Raw genomic sequence first — 26670 nt, forward strand, 5'->3', positions numbered from 1 at the left:
GGACTCAATTCGGAACCGCGGGCGTGAACTTAAGGAAGAACACGGCCTAAAGCGGGTCTTTTCTTCTCCTCCTTCTCTCGCCCCCCAGCTTTGCAACTTTTCATCACAACATCATTGTCGGCCGAAGCTGCTACACAGCAGCGTTAAGTGGAGGGAGCAGTGTTCTGCCCAGACTCTCTGACCTCCCTGTCCCCGAGAGAAGCAGGGACTAGGGTCAAGTGGAGGGGCCCTCTGCCTCCAGGGTCTATTCCTGTTTCACCTCAAGGACACTGGGAACATCTTTCGCAGCGAACTGCTGCTTCACCGAAGGTTTAGAGGGAACCAGACGCTTCAGTTCATTATCACATGGCCCATTCAATAAATGTTAATTGAATGCCTGTTATGTGCCAGGCACTGTTCAAGAGGAGGGACATAATAATCAAATCATAATGGTCATACATGTATAATTACAGTCTAAGTACTTTGAAGAAAAGGAACAATTATCGGCATTAAAGCAGTCCCCTTTTGTTGAGGGAGTAAGAGTTGGCTGCTCTAGGTTCTGAAAAGTAACAATGAAATTGTTCAGCTCCTGCAATAGCAATGATGAGGCCAAGACATAGAAAGTAGGCAGAAGCTCTTCCTTTCCCTGCATACCCGGCAGAAGACATATGCTAGGTTTCAACAGAGTCTAACAGAGAAAGAAAAAAAAAAAAAAAAAAACCCAAACCTATTGCCTCCCAGTTGATTCCGACCCTATAGGACAGAGTAGAACTGCCCCACAGGGTTTCTAAGGAGCGGCTGGTGGATTCAAACTGCCGACCTTTTGGTTAGCAGCTGACCTGTTAACCACTGAGCCACCAGGGCTCCACAAAGAAAAGACAGCAGGGTTATTTTGAATTAAGTTATTACTATACGCCAGGCGGAAGAAGTACAGCCACAGTGCTCCTTGGACATGTTATCAGGAGGGATCAGTCCCTGGAGAAGGACATCATGCTTGGTAAAGTGGAGGGTCAGCAATAAAGAGGAAGACCCTCAAAGAGATGGAGTGACACAGTGGCTGCAACAATTGGCTCAAGCATCAAAACGGTTGTGAGGATGGTGCAGAACTGGGCAGTGTTTTGTTCTGTGGTACACAGGGTCGCTAGGAGTTGAATTGGCTTGATGGCACCTAACAACCACAAGATGAGGTACTCAGAACTGAACACAGGACTCTAAGTGTGCCTTGGCCATGCAACAGGTGGCACATTCACTTTCCTGTCTACATATTTTATTTCTCCAAGTGAAGCCTGATGTCACCTTGGCTTTTCTGGCAGCCATGTCACTGGCATTTCATCTAACTTGATTACTAGTAGCAACAAACCCCTGAGCAATATTTACAAGTATTACTGCTACCCCACTTTCACCTGGTGTCTTTGAGGTTTAATGTTGGGGCCCAATTATGGGACGTAACCCTTAGCCCTGGTAAGATACATTTTACTGCATTTGGTTTATTACTCCAGATGATCAAGATCATTTTGAAAACTTGATTATTCTGATTCTGCCATCCAGTCTAGCCCACACAGCCCTGTACCATGCACAAATTAGCTAGGCTACTTCCTATATCTTCTATACCTTCTTAAAGGTCATCAGTAGAAATGTTGAACAGGACAACAGCAAGAACAGAACCTTATATGATATTGGTAACCTTTTTTTAAAAATTTTGTTACTGTACTTTAGATGAAGATTTACAGAACAAACAGTTTCTCATTAAACAGTCAGTACACATGTTGTTTTATGACATTGGTTAACAACCCCACGACATGTCAACACTCTCCCTTCTTGACCTTGAAGGACCTTTTTTTTTTTTTTGGTGAAAACATACATAGCCAAAGTAACACCATTTCAAAAGTTTCTACATGTACAATTCAGTGACATCGATTACATTCTTCCAGTTGTGCTGCTATTCTCACTATCCTTTTCCAAATTACTCCATCATACATTGGTAACCTTTTGAGGTGACACTAGGCCATTCATTTGCACTATGTGGGTACAGTCATTCTGTCAGTATAGACAAGTGTGCTAGGGGAGTGGTTGTGGGGCAGAAGGCGAGGAACAGCCTGAGGTTTACGTTTCCCCTTCCCCTGTCCTCCCCTCCTTTGTCTAGATCTCCCATCTTATGCCTATCATCTCCCAGTCCCCATCCTAAAATGGATCTTGAGAAGGGACAGGGCATATGACAACAAGCAGCATCTGACTAAAGAAAAAGGGAGGGAAGGAAGATAAATTTCTGTGGCCAATTCTCAGGCAGTCAACTGGAGCAGCTGTTCAGGGGTGACTAGTGAAAAGATATCAATAAAATAGGGAGATCATACAAAACTTACTGCCCATCTACCTTGTGCAGATGTGAGAATTAACCTCTCCAACATCCTACAGGAAACCCTGCTGTTGTAGTGGTTAAGAGCTTCGGCTGCTAATCAAAAGGTCGGCAGTTCGAATCCACCAGGCACTCCTTGGCAACTCTGTGGGGGCAGTTCTACTCTTGTCCTATAGGGTCACCATGAGTTTGAATCAATGGCAATGGGTAACAGTAATGGGTAAATAGCCTACAAATACCTTTTTTTTTTTTTTAAAAAAAAAAAAGCCCTATTGATTTAAAGGGGGGCAGTAGTAGAATTTTCACCTCCTACTCAGGAGACCTGGGTTCAATTCCCAGCCAATGCACCTCAAGTGCAGCCACCACCTGTCTGTCAGTGGAGGCTTGAGTATTGCTATGATTCTGGACAGGTTTCAGTGGAGTTTCCAGACTAAGACAGACTAGGAAGAAAGGCCTGGTGATCTACTTTCAAAGTTCAGCCAATGAAAACCCTGTGGATCACAATCGTCCAATCTGCAACCGAGCAGGAGGATGGTGGAGGCCCAGGCAGCATTTTGTTTCATTGTGTCAGGGGCTGACTCGATGGCAACTAACAACAACAGTACTGATTTGCAAATTCTGACAAACTTATAATGGGATCTGTGATCTGTTTCTACATTAGGGTATGGTGCTGTCTTAGTTATCTAGTGCTGCTATAACAGAAATACCACAAGTGGGTGGCTTTAACAAACGGAAATTTATTTTCTCACGGTTAGGAGGCTAGAAGTCCAAATTCAGGGCACTGACTCTAGGGAAAGGCTTTCTCTCTCTGTCAGCTCTGGGGCCCTGGGGGAAGGTCCTTGTCTGTTTTCAGCTTCTTTTCCTTTGCTGCTTGGGATCTTCATGTGGCATGGCATCTGTCTTCCCCTGTCTCTGCTTGCTTGCTTCCTTACTTAATCTGCTCTTTTTATATCTCAGAAGAAATTCACTTAAGATACACTCTACACTAATACTTCCTCGTTAACATAACAAAGAAAACTCATTTCCCAAATGGGATTATAACCACAGGTATAGGGGTTAGGATTTACAACATATATTTTGGGCGACACAATTCAATCCATAACAGGTGCTTAACCGGTAAACCAGTTGCTGTCAAGTCAATTCTCACTCATGGCAACCCCATAGGGTTTTCAAGGCTGTGACTTTTTAGAAGTAGACTGCCAGGCCTTTCTTCCAAGGTGCCTCTGGGTGGATTTGAAGCACCGACCTTTTGGTTAGTAGCTTAGCCCTTAACCATTTATGCCACCCAAGGACTCCTGTGTCTACATTAGTGTTCAGTGCTTGGGGACAAGTAGATATGGGAATACCAGATGTGTCAAGGTAGACAAGCAGATCAGTCACCAGGGCCTCTGCTGCCATCACTGTCTGCAGCCAATAGTGGCTGCATTTCCAAGGAGAATCCTAGGGGAGAATATTGCAGTTGAAACATAGGCTAGGAGGCCGTTGAGAAAACATCCAGGCTTCAAGTCATGCACCCAGTCTGGTCTATCACTTTACAGGATTAAAGGGCAAAGTGTAAATTAAGAGTTAATTTCTGAGGCCAAATCTTAAATGGAGAAAATCAACAACCACAGAAAATGGGGACTGGCACAAGTCTTTGTTAGGGCTTACATTCTGACACTTTTATCTATAGAAACAAAATGCTTTCTTAAAAAATGACTCAGCAGGGGGAAGTCTTGTCTTGACTTCTGTCAGGCTCCGTACTTTGGGGTCCCTGTGTGAGCACTCTCCATCCTTTACCATCAACTCTACCTGTGCGGCCCCGAAGTCTCCGCCACTTCAGAGGACATGAGCCTCGAAAGACACTCTTCCTTGGCAGTCCCTTCCTCCTGTCTCAGCCAGTCTCTGCAGTTCTCCTCTTTCCTATATGTCTCCACTCCCTGTGCTGACCATCCCCCTAGTCCTTCAGATATGTCATCCCTTCACCTTGGGGGAGCTCGGCCTGCCGACCCCTCTGCTCTACCTAGCCCCTTCTAGAGTCTCAGTGGTCCCAGTCATGTTGAGGAGAGTTCTTTCAGAGAAGGACGCATGATAGTCACGTCGAAGGTTCCAAGCAAATGAAGGGCGGGGACAGCTAGGGGGGTGGAACAGGGACAGCAGCAGGGAACCAGATACCATGCTGCTGAGAAGAAGAAAAAAAAGACATTGGTTTAAGTCAGGAAACAAAAAAAGGGAACTGAGTGGCTGTGAAAGGGTGGGGTTTGCTCAGACTGTCCTTCCTCTCTGGACTGTAAGAATATGTCTCCAGGGCCAGTGTCTTCTGAGATCGAGTCCCACCTTCAAAGTCCTGGCATCTCAATGCATCTGGGAAGCTACCTGCTTTAAGTCAGGACTGAGGTGGGTCTGGGGCATGGCAGGGGCTGGGCAGCAGCAGCAAGTACCTTTCTGGGGGCCCCTGAATGCCAGAGAGAAAGCAAAGCTGGTGCCATAGAGTCGGCTGGCGGAGGAGGCTGCCGGAGGGAGGGAGTGTCATCAGCACAAGGTTCTGGCAGTCCCTTCTGGTGATCAGAGGGGGCTTTCGGGGTCCTTTCTGAGGAGCGCTATGGGGTGGGGGGAACACAAAGAGAAAAAGGTAACAAGAGGTGACCATCTGAACAGGTAGCAAATGTTGGAAAGGGGCACTTCTGCAAAACTTGGCGGAAAAATAACATTGCAGGTGGCAGTAGGGTAAAAATAAGCCCTTTGGTCAAATAGTGTTGGAAGATTCAAAATGCAGATTTGTGTCAGTGAAGCCCTTAGAAGAAGTTTCGTGAGGCAGATTCTCTGAGAAAACTGTCAAAGTTCACATGCCACAATAGGCAGTTGACCTTTGTGAGCAGGGAAAAGGCTAACAACACAGGGCTGCATCAGGCCTAACGGGGGGCTGGGACCTGAGCTGGCTTATTGGAAGGATTGCGTGGAGGCTGAGCCAACCTCGTGGTAACAGTGGGTAAGAGACTTGGCCAGAAGAAGGCAGCCTCAGCCTCAGCCCAGACACTGTGTGGCCAACCCCTGAGGTCGTGGTGAAGCTTTCTCCTATTACCACTGCCTACCATGTGCATGCCTTTCTTTTCTATGGTCCTCATTATTTCTCTCTTTGTCTTCTTCCTCCTCCTTCTCGTCCCCCTTCTTCTCTTCCTCCTCCTTCCTCTACCTATCTCCCTTCTTCTTTATCCCCTCCTTTATTTTGTTCATTACTATACCCTCTGGCACAAAGTCAGCACTTAATAAACGATGGTCGACTTGCATTGGATTTTTCTTGCCCTTTCCTTCCCCTGCTCTTTTCCCTTTCCCCTATTTGCCTAGTATCTTCCTCATAGGGTTGTTGTGGGGATTCAAAGTGTTAATATATGTAAAGCAGTTAAAATAGGACCTAGCACATAGTAACTGCTATCTGTCAGTGTTGGCTATTATTTTTATTCTGTCTGAGATCTGCCAATGTCCCCAGAGGGCCCTGCCTAGAACAAATGATACGGCATTTAGAATACAAGAGATTGCTGACCCTGTTGAAAACATTCTTGGATGAGTTGCTGGACCTCCAGCTGGAATCCCAGTGCAATTTCTCAGCCACCAACTCTCTAAGCTGGAAGTCTCTATTCCATGCTCTGCACTTCCAGAGGCAGGGCAGCAGCAACGCTCTGATGTTGGGAGTCTACACAGCTCATGGGCTGTACTCTGTGCTGTTAGTTGTGTATTAGTTCTGCTCCTTGACTCATTTTGCATGCCAAGCCCCTGAAGCAAGGGTGCTACAGCCTCTCTAGAGCTTCAGTTATTTGATAAAACAATGTCGCCCTCCAAATAAGCCACAAAATGCAAATGCTCATGGAAACCTAAAGCGACCAGAAACGGTACCCGTTAGGGCTAGCCCTATGTGCTCTCTTCTGACCCCTTTTATCGTCACACTAAACTAGTTGCTTATTTTAAAGTTCAAGTTCATGTTGATTATGGCTATTGATGTTTTTGTTTAGAATCCTTTGTAAATTCTTTATGGTGAGAACTAGTGTAACTTTTCCACCCACTTTTAGGGTATTGATGACAATCTTAAATTATCATCACTATGATTTATTATTTCCATTCTGGCAAACTTCCTATAAGAGTTTCCTTTCAGTGGATTAGACCCATACCAGCAAGTGATTTAGGTATAAAGGAAAGATCCAAAAACCAAAGCCAGGGCCGTCAAGTCGATTCTTAAGGGGAAGATATGGCTTATGAAAACCCAAGTATGGATGTTCTCCAAAAAAAGGCCTCAGGCACCTGCCACTTCTCCCCCAACGATACTCAGATCTGATTGGCAACTCCTGGGAATAAGAAAAAGAGAGCTAGAATTTTCAGTGACTCAGTGCTCAACAAGAATTTACAGAAGAAACCTTGACCTATTTTTCCCCAAAGCTGCTTGGTTATGCAAATGAAGCCAAGGGAGGGGGAAAGAGAACTCCTCTGAGGACCCTGAAACAATTGGGCCACATGTGACTTTCAGTTTCTGTGGAGAGTCAAGTGCAGCGGCTGAGTGTGTTCAGGGAGCTTTGGGAACCTGGAAACCTTAATGCCATCACCAGATGGCTGTAGGGCTAATGTTGGTTATTTGAACCTCAATGAGAAGCTCATCTCACTGTCCTGGCTCCCTGAAATGAAAATAAACGGTATTCTATTAGCTCACCCCTAGAAGAAGGACATTCTAGAGAGCCAAGAGAAGTAAATTTGAGACAAGTTGGAGGTTGGAATTTACTGGAGTCCAAGATCACTGCCTCAATGGAAAAAACAGATTTGTCTGCGGAACACTGCAGTGTGAACAAAAATAGGGTAAAAAATTGGTTAGACATGAAGCATAAAGGAGATGAGAGTGTAGGGGTAAGAGGACTCTCAAAAAGTGCTATTTGGAGTGGAAATTGGTACAATATTCCTGGAGACTATTTTGGCAATACAAAATGAAAAAATACACGTACTTTTTTGACTCAGTGAATGATGCTTAAAAAAAAATAAAATACAACCAAACCTGTTGCCATTGACTCATGGCAATCCATGTGTTACAGAGTAGAACTGAGCTCCGTAGGGTTTTCTTGGCTGTAATCTTTACGGAAACAGATTGCCAGGCCTTTCTTCTATGGCACTGCTGGGTGGGTTCAAACCGTCAACCATTCAGTTAGTAGCTGAGTGCAAACCATTTGTGCCACCCAGAGACTTCAATGACGCTTATAGAGAAATCCTAATAACATGGGGAAATAATCAGGAATAACGTTAAACATGATAAAATGGTGCAGGACCGGGCAACGTTTTGTTCTGTTGAGCATAGGGGTGCTATGAGTTGGAATCGACTCGACAGCAACTAACAACAATGTTAAATAAGAACTTTAGATTCTTTTTGGAAAAGGGTAAGGTATGTTGGGCAGATAGATGGTGGGTAGATGGGTGGATGGATGGACGGATGGACAGATAAATAATGTTAAGAAAAACAAGCAGGTGGCAAATAGTATGTACAATATGCTCTTAAATACAAGAAAAACACACAGAAAAAATGGAAAGAAAGATACCCAAATATTAATACCTCTGGATAACAAACTTACAGCTGACTTTTTCTTTTAATATCCCTGTACTTGAAATATTTTTTATAATGAGCATGTTATTTTGATATCCAGAGGGAAAATGTTTAAATAAGGGAACAAAATCTAAACTGAAAAAGAAGGCCAAAGGGGAACACCAGTCTGGAGTGGAAGATGGAGACCCCAGCATCAGCAGTCCCCTCAGGGTAGAGGGACAATGCCCAAAATAGTACCACCACTCTGATGCCGAGTGTAAACTTGCAGATTGGCTCTCTGGGTCTCTTTTCATCATCTCTTGGCCAGAATCTATTGTCTCTAGTGCAGAGCAGAAGAAATGGTGAATCACGGAGACCCAGAAGTTTCCAAAATCACAGAAGAAACATGTAAAAGGTTAACAACATGAAATGTCAGGCAAGACCCCCTGCACCCCAGGATCTCTTGGAAATGACTACAGCAGATGAGAGTTTACCTGGTAGCATGCAGCCAGAAAATGGATGTTCGCTGGAAGCCTTCACTGCAAATTTGGCCACTTTATACAACTGACCCTGAAGCTTATCATGGAATACTTAGGTTGCTTTGTTGGCTCTGGTTACGATTTTTTAAGACGATTCTCTTCTGGTTCCAAGGCCAGGGAATTCTCAGTTGAAATCTCAATCAAAACCTGAGGGACCCTTCTGAAGACTGAGAAGAGATCTTTGGTAGGCCCCGAGTTTAGCCCATCAGTTATAGTCTACCTCTGATTAAACAGTTGATGATTCTGCCAGTTTTCACAGTGAAGCATCAGGAAGACAGGACTGAAAAGGGAACAAGGGATAACATGAAATACACAGTCCAACAGATAAGCCAGACCTGAGTTTGCCACTTTATCTAAGTAACTGAGAATTCACTCTAAGAGTAGAAGACAATGAGCATGTGTACAAAAATGTTCAGTGTACCATTGTTTAAAAAGTGAAAGCAAACAACCTAAATGTCCATCAGCAGGAGAATGGGAAATAAATTGTGAAGTATTCATCATACAGAATATTTTATGCATATAAAAATTAATTAAAATATATGAACTAGAGCTACCAAAATAAAGAAATCTTAGAAATATTACATTGAGAAAAAAAAAGCAAGCTGCTGAAGAATACATACCACTTACATAAAAATTTTGAGTCCCTGGGTGATGCAAGCAGTTAAGCACTTGACTAGTAACCAAAAGGTGTGGTTCGAGTCCACCCAGAGGTGCCTCAGAAGAAAGGGCTGGCCATCTGCTTCTGAAAGGTCACAGCCTTGAAAACCTTATGGAGTGCAGTTCTAGTCTGCACACATGGGGTTGCCATGAGTCAGAATCAGCTCGATGGCAAGTGTTTTTTTTTTTAATATATAAAAATGTAAAACATGCAAAATGATACTATATATCTTTTATAGATACTTACATATGCAGTAATAATATAAAAGGTGCCTAGAAAATTCAAGATTTCTGAGGAGGGAGGGGACTAAGATTGTGGGGGGAATACACAAAGGGTTTTTGACTCTATCAATATCTTTTATTTCTTAAAAAAACACCTGAAGCACAATGTTAGGATTTTATTGAGCTAAGTGGTGAGTACAAGAGTGTAATGTTATTCTCCATACTTTCTGTCTATTTGAAATATTTCATAGCATAAAACAAAGTACATTCGTGTGGGACATAAAGTGATACTCGTGAAGAATGTGCCTCTTAGTCAAATAGATACAAGAGACCAAGGGGGCAGCTTCTGTCCAGAGATGAGATGGGGAGGCAGAGAGAGTTAGGAGCTGGTTGAACGTTCATGGGGAATCAGGGGCGGAGGGGAGGAGTGTGCTGTCGCAGAATGGGGTGAGCGGTTGGGGTCTCATAATAATGTATGTAAAAAAAATTTTTTTTGTATGGGAGACTAACTTGAAATGTAAACTTCATTTAATTACAACAATTAAAAAAAAAACAACAAAGTACATTCAACCAAAGTGTTCTATTCACAGTAAACAATAACAACCACAGGGACAGAGAAGAGTGAGTCCCCACTTAACCCCTGTGCTTTCATTCTATCAACAATGAAACATCCTGGAAAGGAAACAAGTAACTTTCATAAACAACCACTATACATTCCCTGGATGGTGCAAATAGTTCAGCACTTGGCTGCTAACCGAAAGGTTGCAGGTTCGAGTCCACCCAGAGGTGCCTCGGAAAAAGGCCTGGCGATCTACTTCCAACAAATCAGCCATTGAAAACCCTAAGAAACAGCAAGTGACTGTAAGAATCCACCAGTTAGGCAGGATCTCCCTGTGGAGGAGTTAAAGAAGGAAACTGTAAGAAAACCTAGCAGAATTGAGAAGAGAGTCCTTATGTGAGAAAAAATACAGTGGACCGTTAATGGTGACAGATCCTCTTTACTAGCCTGGAGGAATATTGCAGAGACAAGTGCCCTAGAACCCTGAATTCTCTCTTATCCCCTGTATTTACCACCATTCTCTCTCTTGATGAATGTTTCCAGAAGATGTAGAGGGGTCTGTCCCAACTGCTCTTTGGATGATAAACCATAAAACTCATTGTGACTCCATGTGTTACACAGAGAACTGCTCCATAGGGTTTTCTTAGCTGTAACCTTTGCAGAAGCAGGTTGCCAGACCTTTCTTCCAAGGAGCCACTGGGTGGGTTTCAACGACCAACCTTTCTGTTAGCAAACAATTGCAAACCACTTTTGCCATCCAGGCTCATCTCTTTCATGATAGCCTTTGAGAATGACACAGGTGCTGAGGTGGATGGCATCACACCTCATTTGGAGGCAATCGATCAATCAATAAAAACAATCCTCTAGGAGGTAGTGAGGTATCACAGAAACAGCAGAGGCTATGGAGTCACATATGAATGATGTCTGGCAAGTCATTTAATCTCTCCGAGTCTCAGTTTCCTCATCTGTTTGTTTTCAGGAATAAATGAGATAACGCGTGTAAAATATCTGACAGGTAGACTGCACTGTGAGAAATGGTAGTTCCCGTCCATTCCCCTAAGGGAGAGAAAGGGAATGGCCAGAGACTCACTGGCCAATTAAGCAGTACCTTGAAGAAGAAATGAAGAGAAAACACCACTTCTTAGATATTGTGGCTAGGTGTCTTTTTTTTTTTTAATGGTGCTTTAGATGAAGGTTTACAGAGCAAATTAGTTTCTATTAAACAGTTAATACACATATTGTTTTGTGACATTGGTTGCCAAACCTACAATGTGTCAACATTCTCCCCTTCTCAACCTTGGGTTCCCTATTACCAGCTTTCTTGTCCCCTCCTGCCTTCTTTTCCTTGCCTCTGGGCTGGCGTGCCCCTTTAGTATCATTTTGTTTTATGGGCCTGTCTAATCTTTGGCTGAAGGGTGAACTTCAGCAGTGACTTCATTACTGAGCTAAAAGGGCGTCCGGGGGCCGTACTCTCGGGTTGTCTCCAGTCTCTGTCAAGCTAGTAAGTCTGGTCTTTTTTTCTGAGTTAGAATTTTGTTCTACATTTTTCTCCAGCTCTGTCCTGGCTAGGTATCGTTTGAACTATAACTGATTAGTTATTTCTAACTAGCATCTTGTAGACTCTTCCCAATCATAGGCAGGTTGTGGTTTTCTGGATTTTTCTCTGGTGTTACCCTTAATAGTGTTTTGTCTTAATATAAGCAAATGTAGGAGCCAAACATGATTGAGTTTACTGATTCTGCAGGTGTTATTTATGTTAATTCCTCGGCATAGCACAGTTTGTATGATGGCTGAACCTTTACTAGTAAGCAACCACTTTCTGAATCTGGCTGCTCAATAGGGATCTGGGAAGCTGCAAAAAGTGATCATGTGAAAATTCTTGCATTTATAGATTTTTTTAAACATTTTTCAATTAAGTTTATTATTTTTTTTTGGAATAGATAACACATTTACACTGTTCAAAAATACAAAGGATGGATGGTTTGATTACTGTTCCACTACCCTTTTTTAAAATTTATTTTACTTTTTAGTTGTTGTTGTTGAAAAAGTACACAGCAGAACATACACCGATTCAGCAATTTCTACATGGACAGTTCAGTGACATTGATTATATTCTTCAAGTTGTGCAACCATTTTGAAAATTTCATGTGGGCATACATTTTTCCACAAAACGTTGGCAGTAGTCTGGTGCAATGTTTAGTGGGCTCTATCTGTCCCAAGGATCTTTGGAGGGTGGCGCCTTCCATTTTGTTACATTGGTTTTCCAAATATGACACACAAAAGAAAATACAAAACCCACCAGGTCTCCCTAAATGTCACACAGGAAGCAATAGATATGCTTACAAGGATTATCTAGCTGTACAAAAGCCAAAGGAGACAAAAGTTTGACCGAGTCATGCTCCCTGGATGCACTGCCTCATTCCTAAGCCTTCTACCTTAGTGAATTTTCACCAAAGAACGATTCTTTCATGGTTCACTCTTACAGAAGCCTCCACTGGAGGGCAGCATATACTTCTAGTGGGACAAGCACCCTCCCGAGAAACCTGAGAACCCAATAATGTTTGTGGGTACATTCTGTTCCAAGAAGCATAAAAGGGTTAAAAGAGCACAATGCTCAAGGCAGACATTCTTTACTAGTTTAGCTAAAAACTACTGTTTGATTTTAAGATGACTTTAGGGGATAGTTTTGGTTTAAGGTTTAAAAATTATCTCAGGGCAATGGTTTTGGAGGTTCATCCAGCCTCCATGGCTATAGAAAGTCTAGAGTCTATGAGAATTTGAAATTCTGTTCTGCATTTTCCCCCTTTTGGCATCTGCAGTTTAATATAGAAAATATTGTAATGCTAGAACTCCATTTTAAGTGAAGAGCTCTGTGCCTTTTGATTATTTTCCTCTCCCTCTTTCTTTCTCTATATGAACAATAGTCTGTGTGTGTGTATAACATTCATGTCACTTCCGTTTCCACTCCCCACCCCAGTGAGGTGCAAAGTCACCCCGTCTGTGCATCTCTTGTGGCTGAATTGACTCTAGGCTGCTGAAATTGTTTTTTAAAAAAATTGAGGCCTTCCAAAATATATACCCAAAGAAGCTGCAGCTACTCTGTAACTCGGAGCTGGCCATTGCACACCAACCCTGGGGGATACATAAAGACAGATCCCTCTCCTTTAACATTATTGATGGATCAGTGGTGACTAAGGAAGAACTACTGCATTCTCAGGCTGTGTGTATCTGGACTGGATCATAAGGAACAGAGGGAATGCAGTCAAAGAAGGGGATACCAGGCCATGGAAATCCCGGTAATCATTCAGCTCAGTGATCTAGAGGGGGAGGCCGTTTCATCCCTTGCTCAGAGGGGTGATGGCTAGTAATAGGCTTACTTACTTCCTCATACTTAGACCAGTACTAAACCCTACCCCAACCCAGACACTTGAAAGAGAGGAAGCCTTCCTCTTGTACAAACTGGATTTCTTCTAAAAAAGAAGAAGACAAAGGCAGCTTCCAGCAGAATGTGTCTTATAGGAAATAAGAGCAGAGGCCAAGACTGAAGCAGATGTTGGGTCTGAGCAGGGAGTGCATCCAAGAGCATGCACCACAACTAAAGGTAAAATGTTGTGTGTCCTTTACTCTGCTAAAAGAAGCACAACTGGATGTGGTTTGTTGGGATGCTTCTCATCTGATTTATTGATCATGCCACTGTGTTTCTCTAGGGATTATTTTGTCATCTGTAATTTGAGGTTTTGATTGTGAAGAGGTACTTAATTGCAATTTGCCATGGAACCAATGTGATATTACCACAGAGATCTCAATGAGTTGGCAGTTCCTGAGAACACACTGTTAATTATTTGGTGACCACTTACCCAGTTGCCTTCAAGTGGATTCCGACTCACGGCGACCCCACGTGTGTCAGAATAGAACTGTGCTCTGTAGGGTTTTCAATTACTGATTTTTCAGCAGTAGATCTCCAGGCTTTTCTTCCAACGCTCCTCTGGCTGGACTCGAACCTGTAACTTTTTGGTTAGCAGCCGAGTGCGTTAACCGTTTGTACCACCCAGGGACTCCCTAGTTACCACTACTTCTGGGTAAATAAATAGTTTTAATGTTAAAAGGAACCTCTTTGAGATCTGAGCTGAATCTGAATGCTAGAAAGGGCTATGATTGGTTGTAAACTCTATCAGTTAGTCGCTCCAATGAGAAATCACTTAAACCAGGGAGTCAGGGAAGAGCAGTGAGAAAGCAGTGAGGAAAGGTGTCCTTCTTTGCCCGATATTTCTCAAAAGGTCATTTATACAACATTGAACCTATCCACCACCAGAAGACAGAGGAGGCAAAGTGACAACGTGATCGTTCTGAACATCCTTAGTGTTCTTTTAATCTATTTTTGTCTCCCTACCTTCTACACCACAGGAAAGAGCAAAATAATGGTGTGGATAGCCTCAGTCTTCAAAAATAACCACTCCTTTGCTTGCCTAGTATGAGCAATAATCTGTACTGGACAAGTAGAAAAAAACTGCTGACTTTATTTATTCTGCTTCCATGGGGCCACCAAAAGCATAAGGAGTTTGGTTTCAAAAAATAAATCCAACCACCACAGGAAAGTAACCCCAACTGCTAACAAAACTTTGTTGGGGGGTAGGTGGCTGGTAATTTTTAGTGCTCCATTTTTTGTGGCAGAATTTATCTTTCTAATGAAAGTTTTGAAATTAGTAATATAAGATCATGCATGAATTTTAAGTGAACAACTGATATGAAGTGTTGTTTTGTGTGAATAAAAAACCAGTGGTGATGTGGGGTCCTGAACTGGATCCTGGAAGAGAAAATGGACAATAGTGGGGAAATTGTCACCAGTTTAGGGTCTGTAGTTTAGTTACTAGTATTGTACAAATGTTAATTTTCTGGTTTTGATCATTGTACTATGGTATGTAAGATGTTAACATTGTAGGAAACTAGATGAAAGCTATATGGGAAGTCTGTAAGCTCGGCTGCTAACCAAAAGGTTGGCAGTTCGAATCCACCAGCTGCTCCTTGGAAACCCTATGGGGGCAGTTCTACTCTGTCCTATAGGGTCGCTATGAGTTGGAATCAACTCGACGGCATCGGGTTTTGGTTTTTGGTACTGTTTTTGCAAATTTTCTGTAATTTTAAAATTATTTAAAAATTAAAATTAAAAAAGGCAAGAGGAAAAAACCAATGGTGATTTTTCTGTGACTTTCCTAGCCTTTCTGTATTTCAGTTATCTAACCTGAAGCTTTCTGGAGTATTATTAAGTTTGGAGAGGCTAAACAAGCTACATACTCTTCATACATGATCAGAGCCAACATTGACCACAGTAAGAGAGTCGCACCACCTTTGCATGATGCTGTCTAAACAAACTAATCTAAGCAAAAAGACATGTTTTTTAGACATGTTTTTTAAAAGCCCAAAAACTAAAACAAAAAAAACTCCCCTGCTGCCCCCAATTTGTTTTTGTTGCAACTTTAGAACAAAGCTTCCATCCTTTGTAGCTCAGTGGGTGAGGGGCAAAATCGGTTGGGCGGCAGTTAGTCTATGTCCATTACTGCAGGTGCAGCCTCCATATCCTTATGAGACCCCTCAGTTACAGACCCCAATGGGACACTGTTTGAAAAATTTAATTCACTGTCTAGGAAACTGGGAACTGAAAGTCCAACATCTGCCTCAGTGGAGTTCTGACACCTGCATTATCCTTTCTGGGGGTATCAGGGTCAACAGCTGCACAGAGGCTTTTGATGTTCACAGATTCTACTTGCAAGTACCATAAAAGGCTAGTTAACGTACAGCTGGAGTCCCTGAGTGGTGCAAATGGTTAACAAGCTCGGCTGCTAACCGGCAGGTTGGAAGTTCGCGTCCACCCAGAGGAGCCTTGGAAGAAAGGCCTGGTAGTCTACTTCTGAAAGGTCACAGCCATTGAAAACCCTATGGAGCACAGTTCTACTCTGACACACATGGGGTCGTTATGAGGCAGGGTCAACTCGGCGCAACTGGTAATGTAAAGCCGCCTGTGGGCATTACCGAAGCACACAGGTGCATGCCACTTGGCATCCAGAGCATTGCATTGCCTGATATAAAATCCCAGTTTATATGAACTCGAAATGTAGGACCAATAGCCCCGATCCAATGTGCGTCCATTATACCTGAAAACTGACAGAGATGGAGCTGTGCAAACAGGATGCCAAAGCAGGCAGAAGGCTTTTTGTTAGTGTTGTACGTTTCTGTTCCATTTGAAACCAGGTGGCTAGGCTGAGGTGGAACCAGGAGGGATTAGGATTAATGTGCTGTGTCCTCAGGAACTCTCGTTATCAACAGCATACAAGTGAGCTCCAGAAAGAAGAAGCTATGGCTACAGTGATCCTGGAGAGCATCTTTCTGAAGCGATCCCAGCAGAAAAAGAAAACATCACCTTTAAACTTCAAGAAGCGCCTCTTTCTCTTGACTGTGCAGAAACTTTCCTACTATGAGTATGATTTTGAACGTGGGGTAAGTTTCTCTGCTGTGAAAACTTAGTTTCATGGACTGGTCTTAGATCTTCCTTGGCGACGAGGTAGTAGGAGGGAGGTGGAATGAACCTAAGTACATGTTCAAACTCAGCAAAATATTTTCTAGCCTAGAACTAGCTACAGTCACGCTGGGACAAAAATTCAAAGTTGCTAAGAAGCCACAGGGGAAACCTTAACATAGAATCTTGCAGTTGGTGAGAACTCATTAAATGACTGCTGAGAATGAAATCTAAGAGTTAGAAATTGCTTCCTTATTTCTTATGGTAAAGACACACAGAGTCATCCACTCTTCTTTAGTATTTGCCCTACATCCGGTAGTCAAAAAAAAGTTAGATTATTAGATCTGGAAGTTTTTTTTTCTCTCTCTCTTCAAAATGACAGGTCCTGATATAGTGTGTGGGTGTCACCTCATTATGTTGAATGATTAGATAATAAAATTTAATCATCTGGTTGCTTAATCTCTCTTAATCTCTCTCCATGTCTCTCCATTTTCTTCCTCATTCTTTCTCAGAGAAGAGGCAGTAAGAAGGGTTCGATAGATGTTGAGAAGATCACCTGTGTTGAAACAGTGGTTCCCGAAAAAAATCCTCCCCCTGAAAGACAGATTCCGGTAAGAAGAGACCATTGTCCCAGAGAAAGAGAGGAGAGAGATTGACTTTAATAAACCTGGAACATTTAATTTCTCTGTAAAGAGGCTGGTGATGCTGTTCAATGTGTAACACAGTAAAACACCGTTATAAACTTCTTCATGCTACCATGTATTTGTCATACTGAGTCTCAGTGTTTTTCCCCCAGATGAAGAACATCTCACTTAACCTGAAAACCTTGTAACACCAACTTTAAAATGATGTCATATCAAGTTTTCCAACTGGCCAGAGATGGTTGGTTTTCTCCCTCAGTTACCAGAATCAAATTTAGAGGCTTGAGTTTGTCTGAATGCTGGAATCCTAGGGATCTGAGTAATATGAGATTCTTTGATATCTCATTGTTTATTCTCCTCTCATTTCCCAGAACCCCTCCAAGGTACAACAGCCGCTGACTTCTGAGTTGATTTTTTAAAAATATCATATATTGTTTTTCCTGATTGTCATTGGGTGCCGTCCAGTCAATTTCAACTCACAGTGACCCCATGTGACAGAGTAGAACTACCCCCATAGGGTTGTCTAGGCTGTAATCTTTAAGGGGAGCAGACTGTCACATGGTTCTTCTGCAGATGGCTGGTGGGTTCCAACCACCAACCTTTCAGTTAGCAGCTGAGTGCTTAATCATTGTGCTACCAGGGCTCCTTGATTACAAGAATAATATGTATTTATTTAATGTGTATTTATTACAGAAAGTCTAGAAAATACTGAATTTTGAAAGCACAAATAAGAAAATAAAAATCATTCATAATCCCATCACCCAGCTAAAACAACTATTAACATGTTGGTGTCTAGACTTACAGGTGCTTTTCTCTGCTAACAACCATATACACACAAACTCAATTCATACATACACTCACACTAATATATATGATATATATTTAAAAAGTAGATTCATGCTACATATCTTGCTTTGTAACCTAATTTTTTCAGTTTAACAATATATGGTAAACTTTTTCCCATGACGATACTTTTTAACAACATGATCTTAATGACCGCATAGTATTCTTTATTATGAATGTATCATAATTTGTTTACCTAATCTACTATTACTACACATTTAGGTTGTTGCCAATTACATGATATTATAAACCATGGTGAGAGGAACATCCTTGTATACATCTTTGTGTAGTTTCCTTATTCTTTTCCTAGAAGTAAAATTTTGTTCCTCTCTTTATGAAATCTGTGCACCTTGGTTATTTTTATCTTTTTATTCTGTTTTATTTTCTAGAAGTGGAATTTGAATTTCATGAGTTCCTACTAGCTATGTATGAAAGTATCTATTTCTCTATAATCTCTCAACATTGATATTATAATTGTTCTTAAACATTAGTCAATTTGACAGCCAAGAAAAATGGTATGTCATTGCTGACTGATTTTGTATTTTTTTTTATTACTAGTAAAGTTGAAAAAGTGTATATCTACTGCTCATTTATGTTTTTTCACTTGTGAACTGCCTTCTAATTTTTTGCCCATTCTTCCACTGAGATGTTCACCTTATTCCCAGTCATTTTTAAGAGGTTCGGATGTATTAAGAATTCAATCTTTTAACTGTAATGAATGTTGAAAATATTTTTCCAGGTTTTCACTTATCTTTGAATTTTGTTTTTTTTTGTTTTTTGCCATACTGGGTTTTAAACTATTCTTTTTTGGAATAGTTCTAACCTTTAGCGTTATATAAAGATTATATAGTCACTTATATTTTTTCTTAGTCATTCATAGTTTCATTTTTGATATTAAGTTCTTGAAGCCATCTGGAATTTACTTTGGTGTATGATGTGAAATAGCTACCTAATCCTTCCCACCCACCCCGACAAATTTAGTGGTTAGCTGTTTGTCCCAGAGAGCCTTCTGGTGCCATTGCAAAGAACTTCCAGTACCAAAGAAATCTGGAAAAGAGCAATTCATCAACCAATAACTGTGCTTTCTTCTTTCATTACAGAGAAGGGGTGAAGAGTCTGGTGAAATGGAACAGATTTCAATCATTGAAAGGTTCCCTTACCCCTTCCAGGTGAGTAATTTTCTCTCACCAACTCTGCAAGGGAGCCTGTAATGCAATCATTAGGGATGCGGTATGGGGCAGAGGGAAGGATACTAGGTCCCAGTAAATAGAGTTGAGGTAGATAAGGAAGTTAAACCAAGAAATGAGACTGGCATGGGCTGAGAATGTTTGCTTTTCTATTTTCCCAATCTAATATAGTGTCTTTTAGTCTCTACACCTCAAAGGGGACCCATGATGGCTTTTATTCTATTATGGTACGTCTTGTCTATGGTAACTGCATTGAGAAAGATGCTGTTTGTTGAGTGAGCATTTCACTTCCGTCTGGTTCTGCCTATCTGTCTAATGGTGGTTATGTGGGTTGAAAAGACAGAAAAAGGGAGGGAAGGAGTACTGTTAGGAAGTTTGGTATGGGGAAGGTTTATGAGACTTACACATAAACCTAAATTCTATCCTAGTCTGGCTTAGTTGAAAAGCCACATAGGCATCTGTTTGGTAGAAGCAGTGTAAGCCATAAAGGAGAACAAGGGCTTCAAATTCAATCTTCAATTAGGCTCACTTATGTCCTGTGAACTCTGTAGGCCACATGTCATGAAAAAGCAGCCTCTGCAACAGTGAAAGCCAGAAAAGGAAGTGGAAAGTCTCAGGGGAGGGGGCCTTCTGTCATGGATTTATGAGCACAGCAACACTAACAAGCAAAAAGAAAAATGTAAAAGGATCTTGTTCATGTCCCTGACTGTATGAAAGTTTGCAAAGCCTGTGAAAGGGGGTGTTTTATGCATAATTTTTACTACCGTTGTCTTTCAACAAGATGATGTTGTTTGACTGGGCTAGTGGATGATGCTAAACAGCAGATAATTCAAAATTAATTTATATTTGACTTTAGAATCCACTATGTGATATCTATGAACACTGTGAGGTTTGGAACCAAATCTTATATATTTCATGCACCTCCACAACACCTAGCACGATGCCTTGTACATCAGAAAATACTGGCTGATCGATTTGATGATAGTGCTTAATATATACTTGATTCTTTTTGAAGTAGGTTTGTGGTTCCAAGTTTGGTTTATTTTTGGCTAATACTGGTGAGGGGAAATCACTAGGCAATGGGGGAAAATTAGCCATGAATTAAATTTTTGCTCCATATTATCCAGTTGAATAATCTATATGTAATAATCAAGACTTAAGTTATATAGATCATTACTTCAATTGTCTTCTACAGCAACTCAAGGTTTAATAATACCATAAAATATTCTTTGCTGAAGAAACAAAAATCTTGTCTCCACCAACGGCTGAGAGCAACATTATGAACTAAGTTTATACACAAATTGAAACACATGTCAAGAGGACCTAGGAGTACTGTATTAAAAAAGCTAAGAGGTTCTAAGTCCTAGATCCCTGGATATAAGTTGTTCAGGAATTCCTCAGGCAGTTTACTTGACCCCAGCTCTGCTGCTGACTGAAGACCCTGCCTTTCTTTGTTCTCCACGATGAATGTACAAAGTTGTAGCTTTATAGTTCCTTCAAAGTCTTTCTTCTTTTTCCTGAACCCTAACTGCTGAACTCTGTGTGTCCACTGCCCCAGGTTGTATATGATGAAGGGCCTCTCTATGTCTTCTCCCCAACTGAAGACCTGAGGAAGCGGTGGATTCACCAGCTCAAAAACGGTGAGAACTACTTGGAAAATAAACTGGTTTCCAAAGAAAGAAAGAAGGAAGGAAGGAGAAAGAAAGAAGGGAAAAAAGAGCAAAGGAGGGTAGGAGGGAGGGAGAAAGGAAGGGAAGAGAGAGAGAGAGGAAGGGAGGGAGGATAGAAAAAGGGAGGGGAGAGAAAGAAAAAAGAAAGAGAGGGAGGAAAGAGGGAAGAGAAAGAGGAGAAAGGAAGGGAAATAAGGAGGGAGGGAGGAAGAAAGATTGCATTTTGCCCTGATACTGGTAATACAATTAGGCTTAGTATTTTTCATCATATAAAGATCAGGCACCACTGAGACCAGAAGAACTAGATGGTGCCTGGCTACCACCAAAGACCACCCTGACACGGAACACAACAGAAAGTCCCTGATGGAGCAGGAGAAAAGTGGGGTGCAGAACTCAAATTCTAGTAAAAAGACCGGACTTAATTGTTTGATTGAGACTGGAGGGACCCCAGAAGACATGGCCCCCAGACTCTCTGTCAACCCAGAACTAAAACTGTTCCCGAGGCCAGTTCTTCAGACAAAGATTAGACTGGACTATGGGACATAAAATGATACTCGGCGAAGAGTGTGCTTCTTAGCTCAAGTAGTTACATGAGACTAAATGGGCAGCTCCTTGTCCAGAGGTGAGATGAGAAGGCAGAGAGGGTCAGGAGCTGACTGAATGGACACGGGAAATCGGGGTGGAAAGAAGGAGTGTGCTGTCACAGTATAGGGAGAGCAACAAGGGTCACATAACAATGTATATATAAATTTTTGTATGAGAGACTAACTAGAATTGTAAACTTCCACTTAAAGCACGACAATAAAGATCAGGCACTAGACTAAGAGCTCCAGTCCAGTTTTACCACTATGTCTCTAGCGCAATTTTGTAATTGTAGGCACCTCCATTTCTCCATGTATAAAAAGGTCCCCGTTCTTCACACCAATTATAAAGGTGTCGTGGAGTTCAATGGTTAAGCGATAGTTGGAATCTTAAGCATGAAACATCTTGTTCCAAAAAATTAAATAGATGACACATGAGAGTGCTTGAAGTCAGAGTCAGAGAATCTGGCTTCAAATCCTCTTTTACCACTTACAAGTTGGGTGACCTCTGGCAAGTAAGCCAATAAGCTTCTCTGAGGCTCCGTTTCTTCTTCTGAAACAGGGGGATAATAATGTTGGTGACACAATGGTAAAGCACTTGGCTACTAACCAAAAGGTCAGTGGTTCGAACCTACAAGCTGCTCTGGGGGAGAAAAGATCTGGCGATCTGCTCCCTTAAAGATTCCAGCTTAGGAAACCCTATGGGGCAGTTCTACTTTGTTATATAGGGTTGCTATGAGTTGGGATCGACTCGACGGCACACAACAATAACAAAAACTGCCCTACTCCACGGCTGTCCTAAGGATCAAATGAAGTAACGTATATGAAAGCATGTGGAAAACTGTAAAGTACTAAGAAAGCACTGTACATCTCTTCATTGGGGATAAATATTTTCCAAGGAACTATTTTGTGTTCCTTGCTTTTTGAGGATCTAAACTTGAATATAGTTTCAGCATTTCCCATAGACCATACCAGTGTGCGTTCAGATAAACATGACTGTAAATGCTTGCAACACAGGATGCATGCACGCATATTTGTGTATATATATAGCCATATGTCAAGTGACTGAGAGATTAACTGGTTGAGTTGACATCAGGAAAGGCTGCCTAGAGAAACAGGAAGGATGGCAGGCTGATAACAGCATGGTTGGGTTATTGCATGACAGCCCTTTGTCTTAATAAACATTTAGATTCTGATACTTGGTGGCTGGCTATACCAGCTTTGTTCACTCCCTTGAATGCAAGTATGACTGGTCAAAATAATAATCACCAGGTCTTTCTAACTGAAAGAAAGGAGAAAAGACAAGAAGGGTCATTTATTGAATTCCAACTGTGGGCCAGACACTGAGCTAGGTACCTTATATTTATTAGCTCATTTAATTCTTTCAGCAACCTTGGGCTAAAAACAATACTACTAATAATAACTAGTGTTTAATGAGCACTAACTATGTGCCAGGCTCTGTGCCAAGTGCTTCAAATGTATTAGTTCATTTAATCCTCATGCTAACCTTGTGAAGTATGTATTATTACCCTCAGATGAGGGACCAGGGGCTCAAAGAGGTTAAGTAACTTGCTCAAGGGCACACAGCTAGTGAGTAGTGGAACCTGGATTCTTACCACATCCCTGGATCATCTGTATGACTCCAAAGCCCAAGTGCATTACATAGTTCTATGCTGCTGGGTTTCCAAGCCCAGAAATTCCACCTGTAGTTGGTTGCAAAATACTTCAAGGTAAGGCCTTGCTGAGTATTACGAACAGGCGATATATTACACCACCCAGTTTTTCGGATGTTTTGAGATAAGGAGCTTGAATACAAAAAGAGCAAAATAGCCCTGGGGAGTACAAAAAGAGCAAACATTTCAGTAGTGCTTATTGTGATCAGGCTCTTTCCTAAATTTTTTTTTTAATTTAATTTGTTGTTGTTGTTGTTGAGAATATACAGCCCAAAACATACACCAATCCATCAATTTCTACACGTACAAGTCAGTGAAATTGATTACGTTCTTCAAGGTGTGCAACCATTCTCACCTCCCTTTTCCCATCTTTTCTAAGTTCTGTACGTATATTACCTCATTTATTCTTCATATTAACCACATGAGGCAGTTATTTTCATCATCCCTATTTTACAGATAAAAAAACAAAACAAAAAAACCTGAGGTACAGAGAGGTTAAGTTACTGTCCCAAGGGCACTCAGTAAGTGGCAGGGTCAGGCTTTGCACTCAGGCTCCCAAGTCCATGCTCTGAATCAATGGGCTATTTCCAAGCCAGAGAAATATTCGCAAAAGACTGAGACAAAAGCTTCAGAGGGTATACCTCTTTGTATTTCTTTGAGTCTCTCCACAGTGCCTTGCACACAAAGAGGAGTCAATAAATAGTTGTATTGATTAATTTTTCTATTTTCCAATGAGCTCCACATTGATGGACAGCTAGGATTTGGTTTGGAAGTAGGCGGAATGTGAGGCATAATAGCTGAGGGCGAAACAAGGGGGAAAAAAAGTAGAGCACATTAAAATTAGAAACTCCTTTACATTTCAAATACTAATTTCAAAACCAGTCGTACTTTAATCCAACAAATATTTATTGAGTGCTCACTATATTCAAGATGTGAGCAATGACTGCGAATAAGAATATCCAGAGTATAAACTTGGTTTCTTTACTCAGATCTTAACCTTGCTGTGTTGGTTATGCACTGCTATTAAAGTTCATTGGGTAAATAAAATTAGAACAGGCTAAAAATAAAACCCAAACAAACAAAACGCCCCCACCACTTCAGTTGGGTCGTTAGTGGGTAGGCAATGTGGCTACGTGTAGTTTTGCCTTCTCTTCCCTTATGTTTTACCATAGGAATTTTTTTTTAGTTGTTCCAGACTTGGGTGTATGTCTTGTTGAACGTGCCAGGGCTGACAACATGAACCCCAAGTTAGGCACTTACCAACAAATACCATGGTTTCTGGAAGATTTAGGTACAAGTCACTGACAATCCCAGGTCAGCCCAGGGTTCTGGCAGCGCCAGTGGTGGGATGCCCTAGGACTCATAAATCCTACTCTACTGATAGATTCTCTCTCTCCTGGGTGAAATGCACCCGCTGAAAGTTACTAACGTGAAAAGAGAACTCATCAGAATGCTGGTTACCTCCGCAGGAGTATTGACTGTGAAGAGGCATGAGGGGATCTTCTGAGGTGCTGGATCTGAGTGATGGTGGTTAAACAGTTGTTTTTTAGACTAATGTGGCTAGCTGTACATCTTAGATCTGTGCACTTTATTATATGTAAGTTATACCTCAATTAATAAAGTAGGGCCTCAGGGGCCTCATATCTGGCTGCCACCTTTGTTTTAATGGTACTTTCCATGCATAGGTTGTATCCCTGAGGACTTAGCCATGGCCTGTCTCCTTACATTTCCTTGAATGTGGCAGTGGACATTTTTATGTAACAGCTCCACAGATATTTGTCTACACTCCTTCTTCAATCTTTGTTTGGTCAAGGGCAATACAGCCCATCCTCATTGGCACTTTGAGAGCAAACAAACGACCCAGTCTCACCAAATGAGTGAAAGGATGGCATTAGTGAAACTCCAAAGACCAATATGGGAAGGAATGATTCCTCCATGCCTGAAACAGAATTATAGCTATCTTGATAAATTTTAGATATAAAAGGCTAGCCCATCAAGTACTTGGAGAATGTGCACCAACCATTAGTGCTTCTCAGGCAGGGCTGGCCCTATGCACTGGTGAAGTAAGCAGTCTGCCTTAGTCCTCCCACTAGGACACCTGCTTTTGCAATCCTCTGCTAAGTAGGTGGAAATACCAGCTCTGGATTAGCCAACAAAAGAAGAGATGTCATCTTCAAGGAAACTCTTACGAGGCAGACATTATTTGGGAATGTAGGGAGGGTTCTTAATGAGTGTGCTGGGGGTGGGGAGGGTAGAGAGGGAAAGGAAGCCTTATTTTCCTTCATTAGCATATTAGCATAACTTAATTTATCAGAGTAGTTAGTTGTCAGTTAAGTGTTCTTGGTACGTCTACTGTTGCCCAGCCTTGCAGAAGGCTCAGAGGATCTGAGGGTCTTCAGATCTCTGGGTGAAGGGTAGTGGCATGGGCAGGTAGGTAGAGAAGGGAGGTGGTGAGAGCAATCAGCAATCAGCCCAGGCAGGGAGGAATAGTTTATCACTGACGTTGTTCAGAATTGCCAGTGCATGGTAAAAATAAAAGGCAGATGGACTTTTAGTCGGTTTTATTTTTGTTTTTAAATTCTGTACAGATTGTGCAGCCCATTATTGCCTGCACCCCATCTGAACAGCTCCCACCACCCTGCCATTGGTACAATGGTGAAGAAAACAGCAAACAAACAAAATACAAAGCAGTGGCCATCAAGTCGATTCTGACTCATGGCGACATCATGCGTGCAGAGTGGAACTGTGCTCCATAGGGTTTTCAAGGTTGTGACCTTTTAGAAGTAGATTGCCAGGGCTTTCTTCTGAGGCACCTCTAGATGGGTTCAAACCACCAACTTTTTGGATAGTAGTCAAGTGTTTAACTGTTTGCACCATCCAGTGACTCCCCAGTGGTGAAGAGCCAACCAACCAACCACCAAACAAACAAACCTGTTGCCACTGAGTCAATTCCAACTCATTCCAACTCATAGAATTGCCCCATAGGGTTTCCAAGGAGCGCCTGGTGGATTTGAACTGTCAACCCTTTGGTTAGCAACCACAGCTCTTAACCACTGCACCACCAGGGTTCCCAATGGTGAAGAGGAGTGCTAAAAAAGTGAACGGTGAGGGTGGGCAGGGGAGAGTGGCTGGAAGTCTCGAATCCATGTTTAGAAAAGCATCAAGATAGCACTTACAAAAACAAAAAAGGTAGCATTTTTGCTCATTTGCCTGTAAAACACACCAGGCCACCAGAAGCTTCTAGGCCTGGTCTAAGGCCATAAGTGAGTAAAGTGTAACTAGCATGCTCTTAAGGACTTGAGTTGGTCTCTACAGAGGAAAGTTTTTTTGGTTTGTTTGGTTTTTAGCGATCCAGGGATTTTTCTTAGTAGTAAATGCTGAAATGTGTATGTCATAAAATGTGCATGTTCTTAGACCAGCCTGGGTTTGCTCCAGTGCTTACTACTGTCGATTGTTTCTTGGAGCACTGTCTCTGCTTCTCTTGGTTATCTGACAACACGATCCCTGGATGGCTTTTCTGATTGACTTCATGTTACAGTTATTGAAATGTCACAGTATTAAAAACAGTCCTACGAATTCCTCCTATCTGCAAACCATCTCAGTCTTTGCAAAGTATTTTGACTTCTCGGAAATCTTTTGAGGCTCATAAGCCAATGAGGGAAATGGAGCTGCTATGCTTATGTCCAGCAATGAGCTCAACCCACTCCAGTGTCCCTAAGAAGACT

At 41.8% G+C, this 26670-nt stretch overlaps 1 protein-coding gene across 3 annotated transcripts in view; it reads left to right on the top strand.

Annotated features, from left to right (window-relative positions):
• Window positions 1–4545: 4545 nt before the first annotated feature.
• The window catches only part of BTK (Bruton tyrosine kinase), a 35760-nt gene continuing 13635 nt past the window's right edge, over window positions 4546–26670 (top strand). The window contains exons 1-5 of one of the 3 annotated variants that reach the window (XM_004377528.2): window positions 4546–4708; window positions 16161–16331; window positions 16863–16961; window positions 18935–19003; window positions 20580–20661. In XM_004377528.2, coding sequence (XP_004377585.1) covers window positions 16191–16331; window positions 16863–16961; window positions 18935–19003; window positions 20580–20661 — 391 coding nt within the window. In that variant the 5' untranslated portion in view covers window positions 4546–4708; window positions 16161–16190. Of the gene's footprint in view, window positions 4709–12758; window positions 13441–16141; window positions 16332–16862; window positions 16962–18934; window positions 19004–20579; window positions 20662–26670 lie in introns of those variants that run through there. The other 2 variants (XM_023732379.1, XM_023732377.1) reach the window with 2 other exon arrangements.

The sequence above is a fragment of the Trichechus manatus genome, unplaced genomic scaffold (assembly GCF_000243295.1).
Source record: "Trichechus manatus latirostris isolate Lorelei unplaced genomic scaffold, TriManLat1.0 scaffold00051, whole genome shotgun sequence".
NCBI classification, from domain to species: Eukaryota; Metazoa; Chordata; class Mammalia; order Sirenia; family Trichechidae; genus Trichechus; species Trichechus manatus.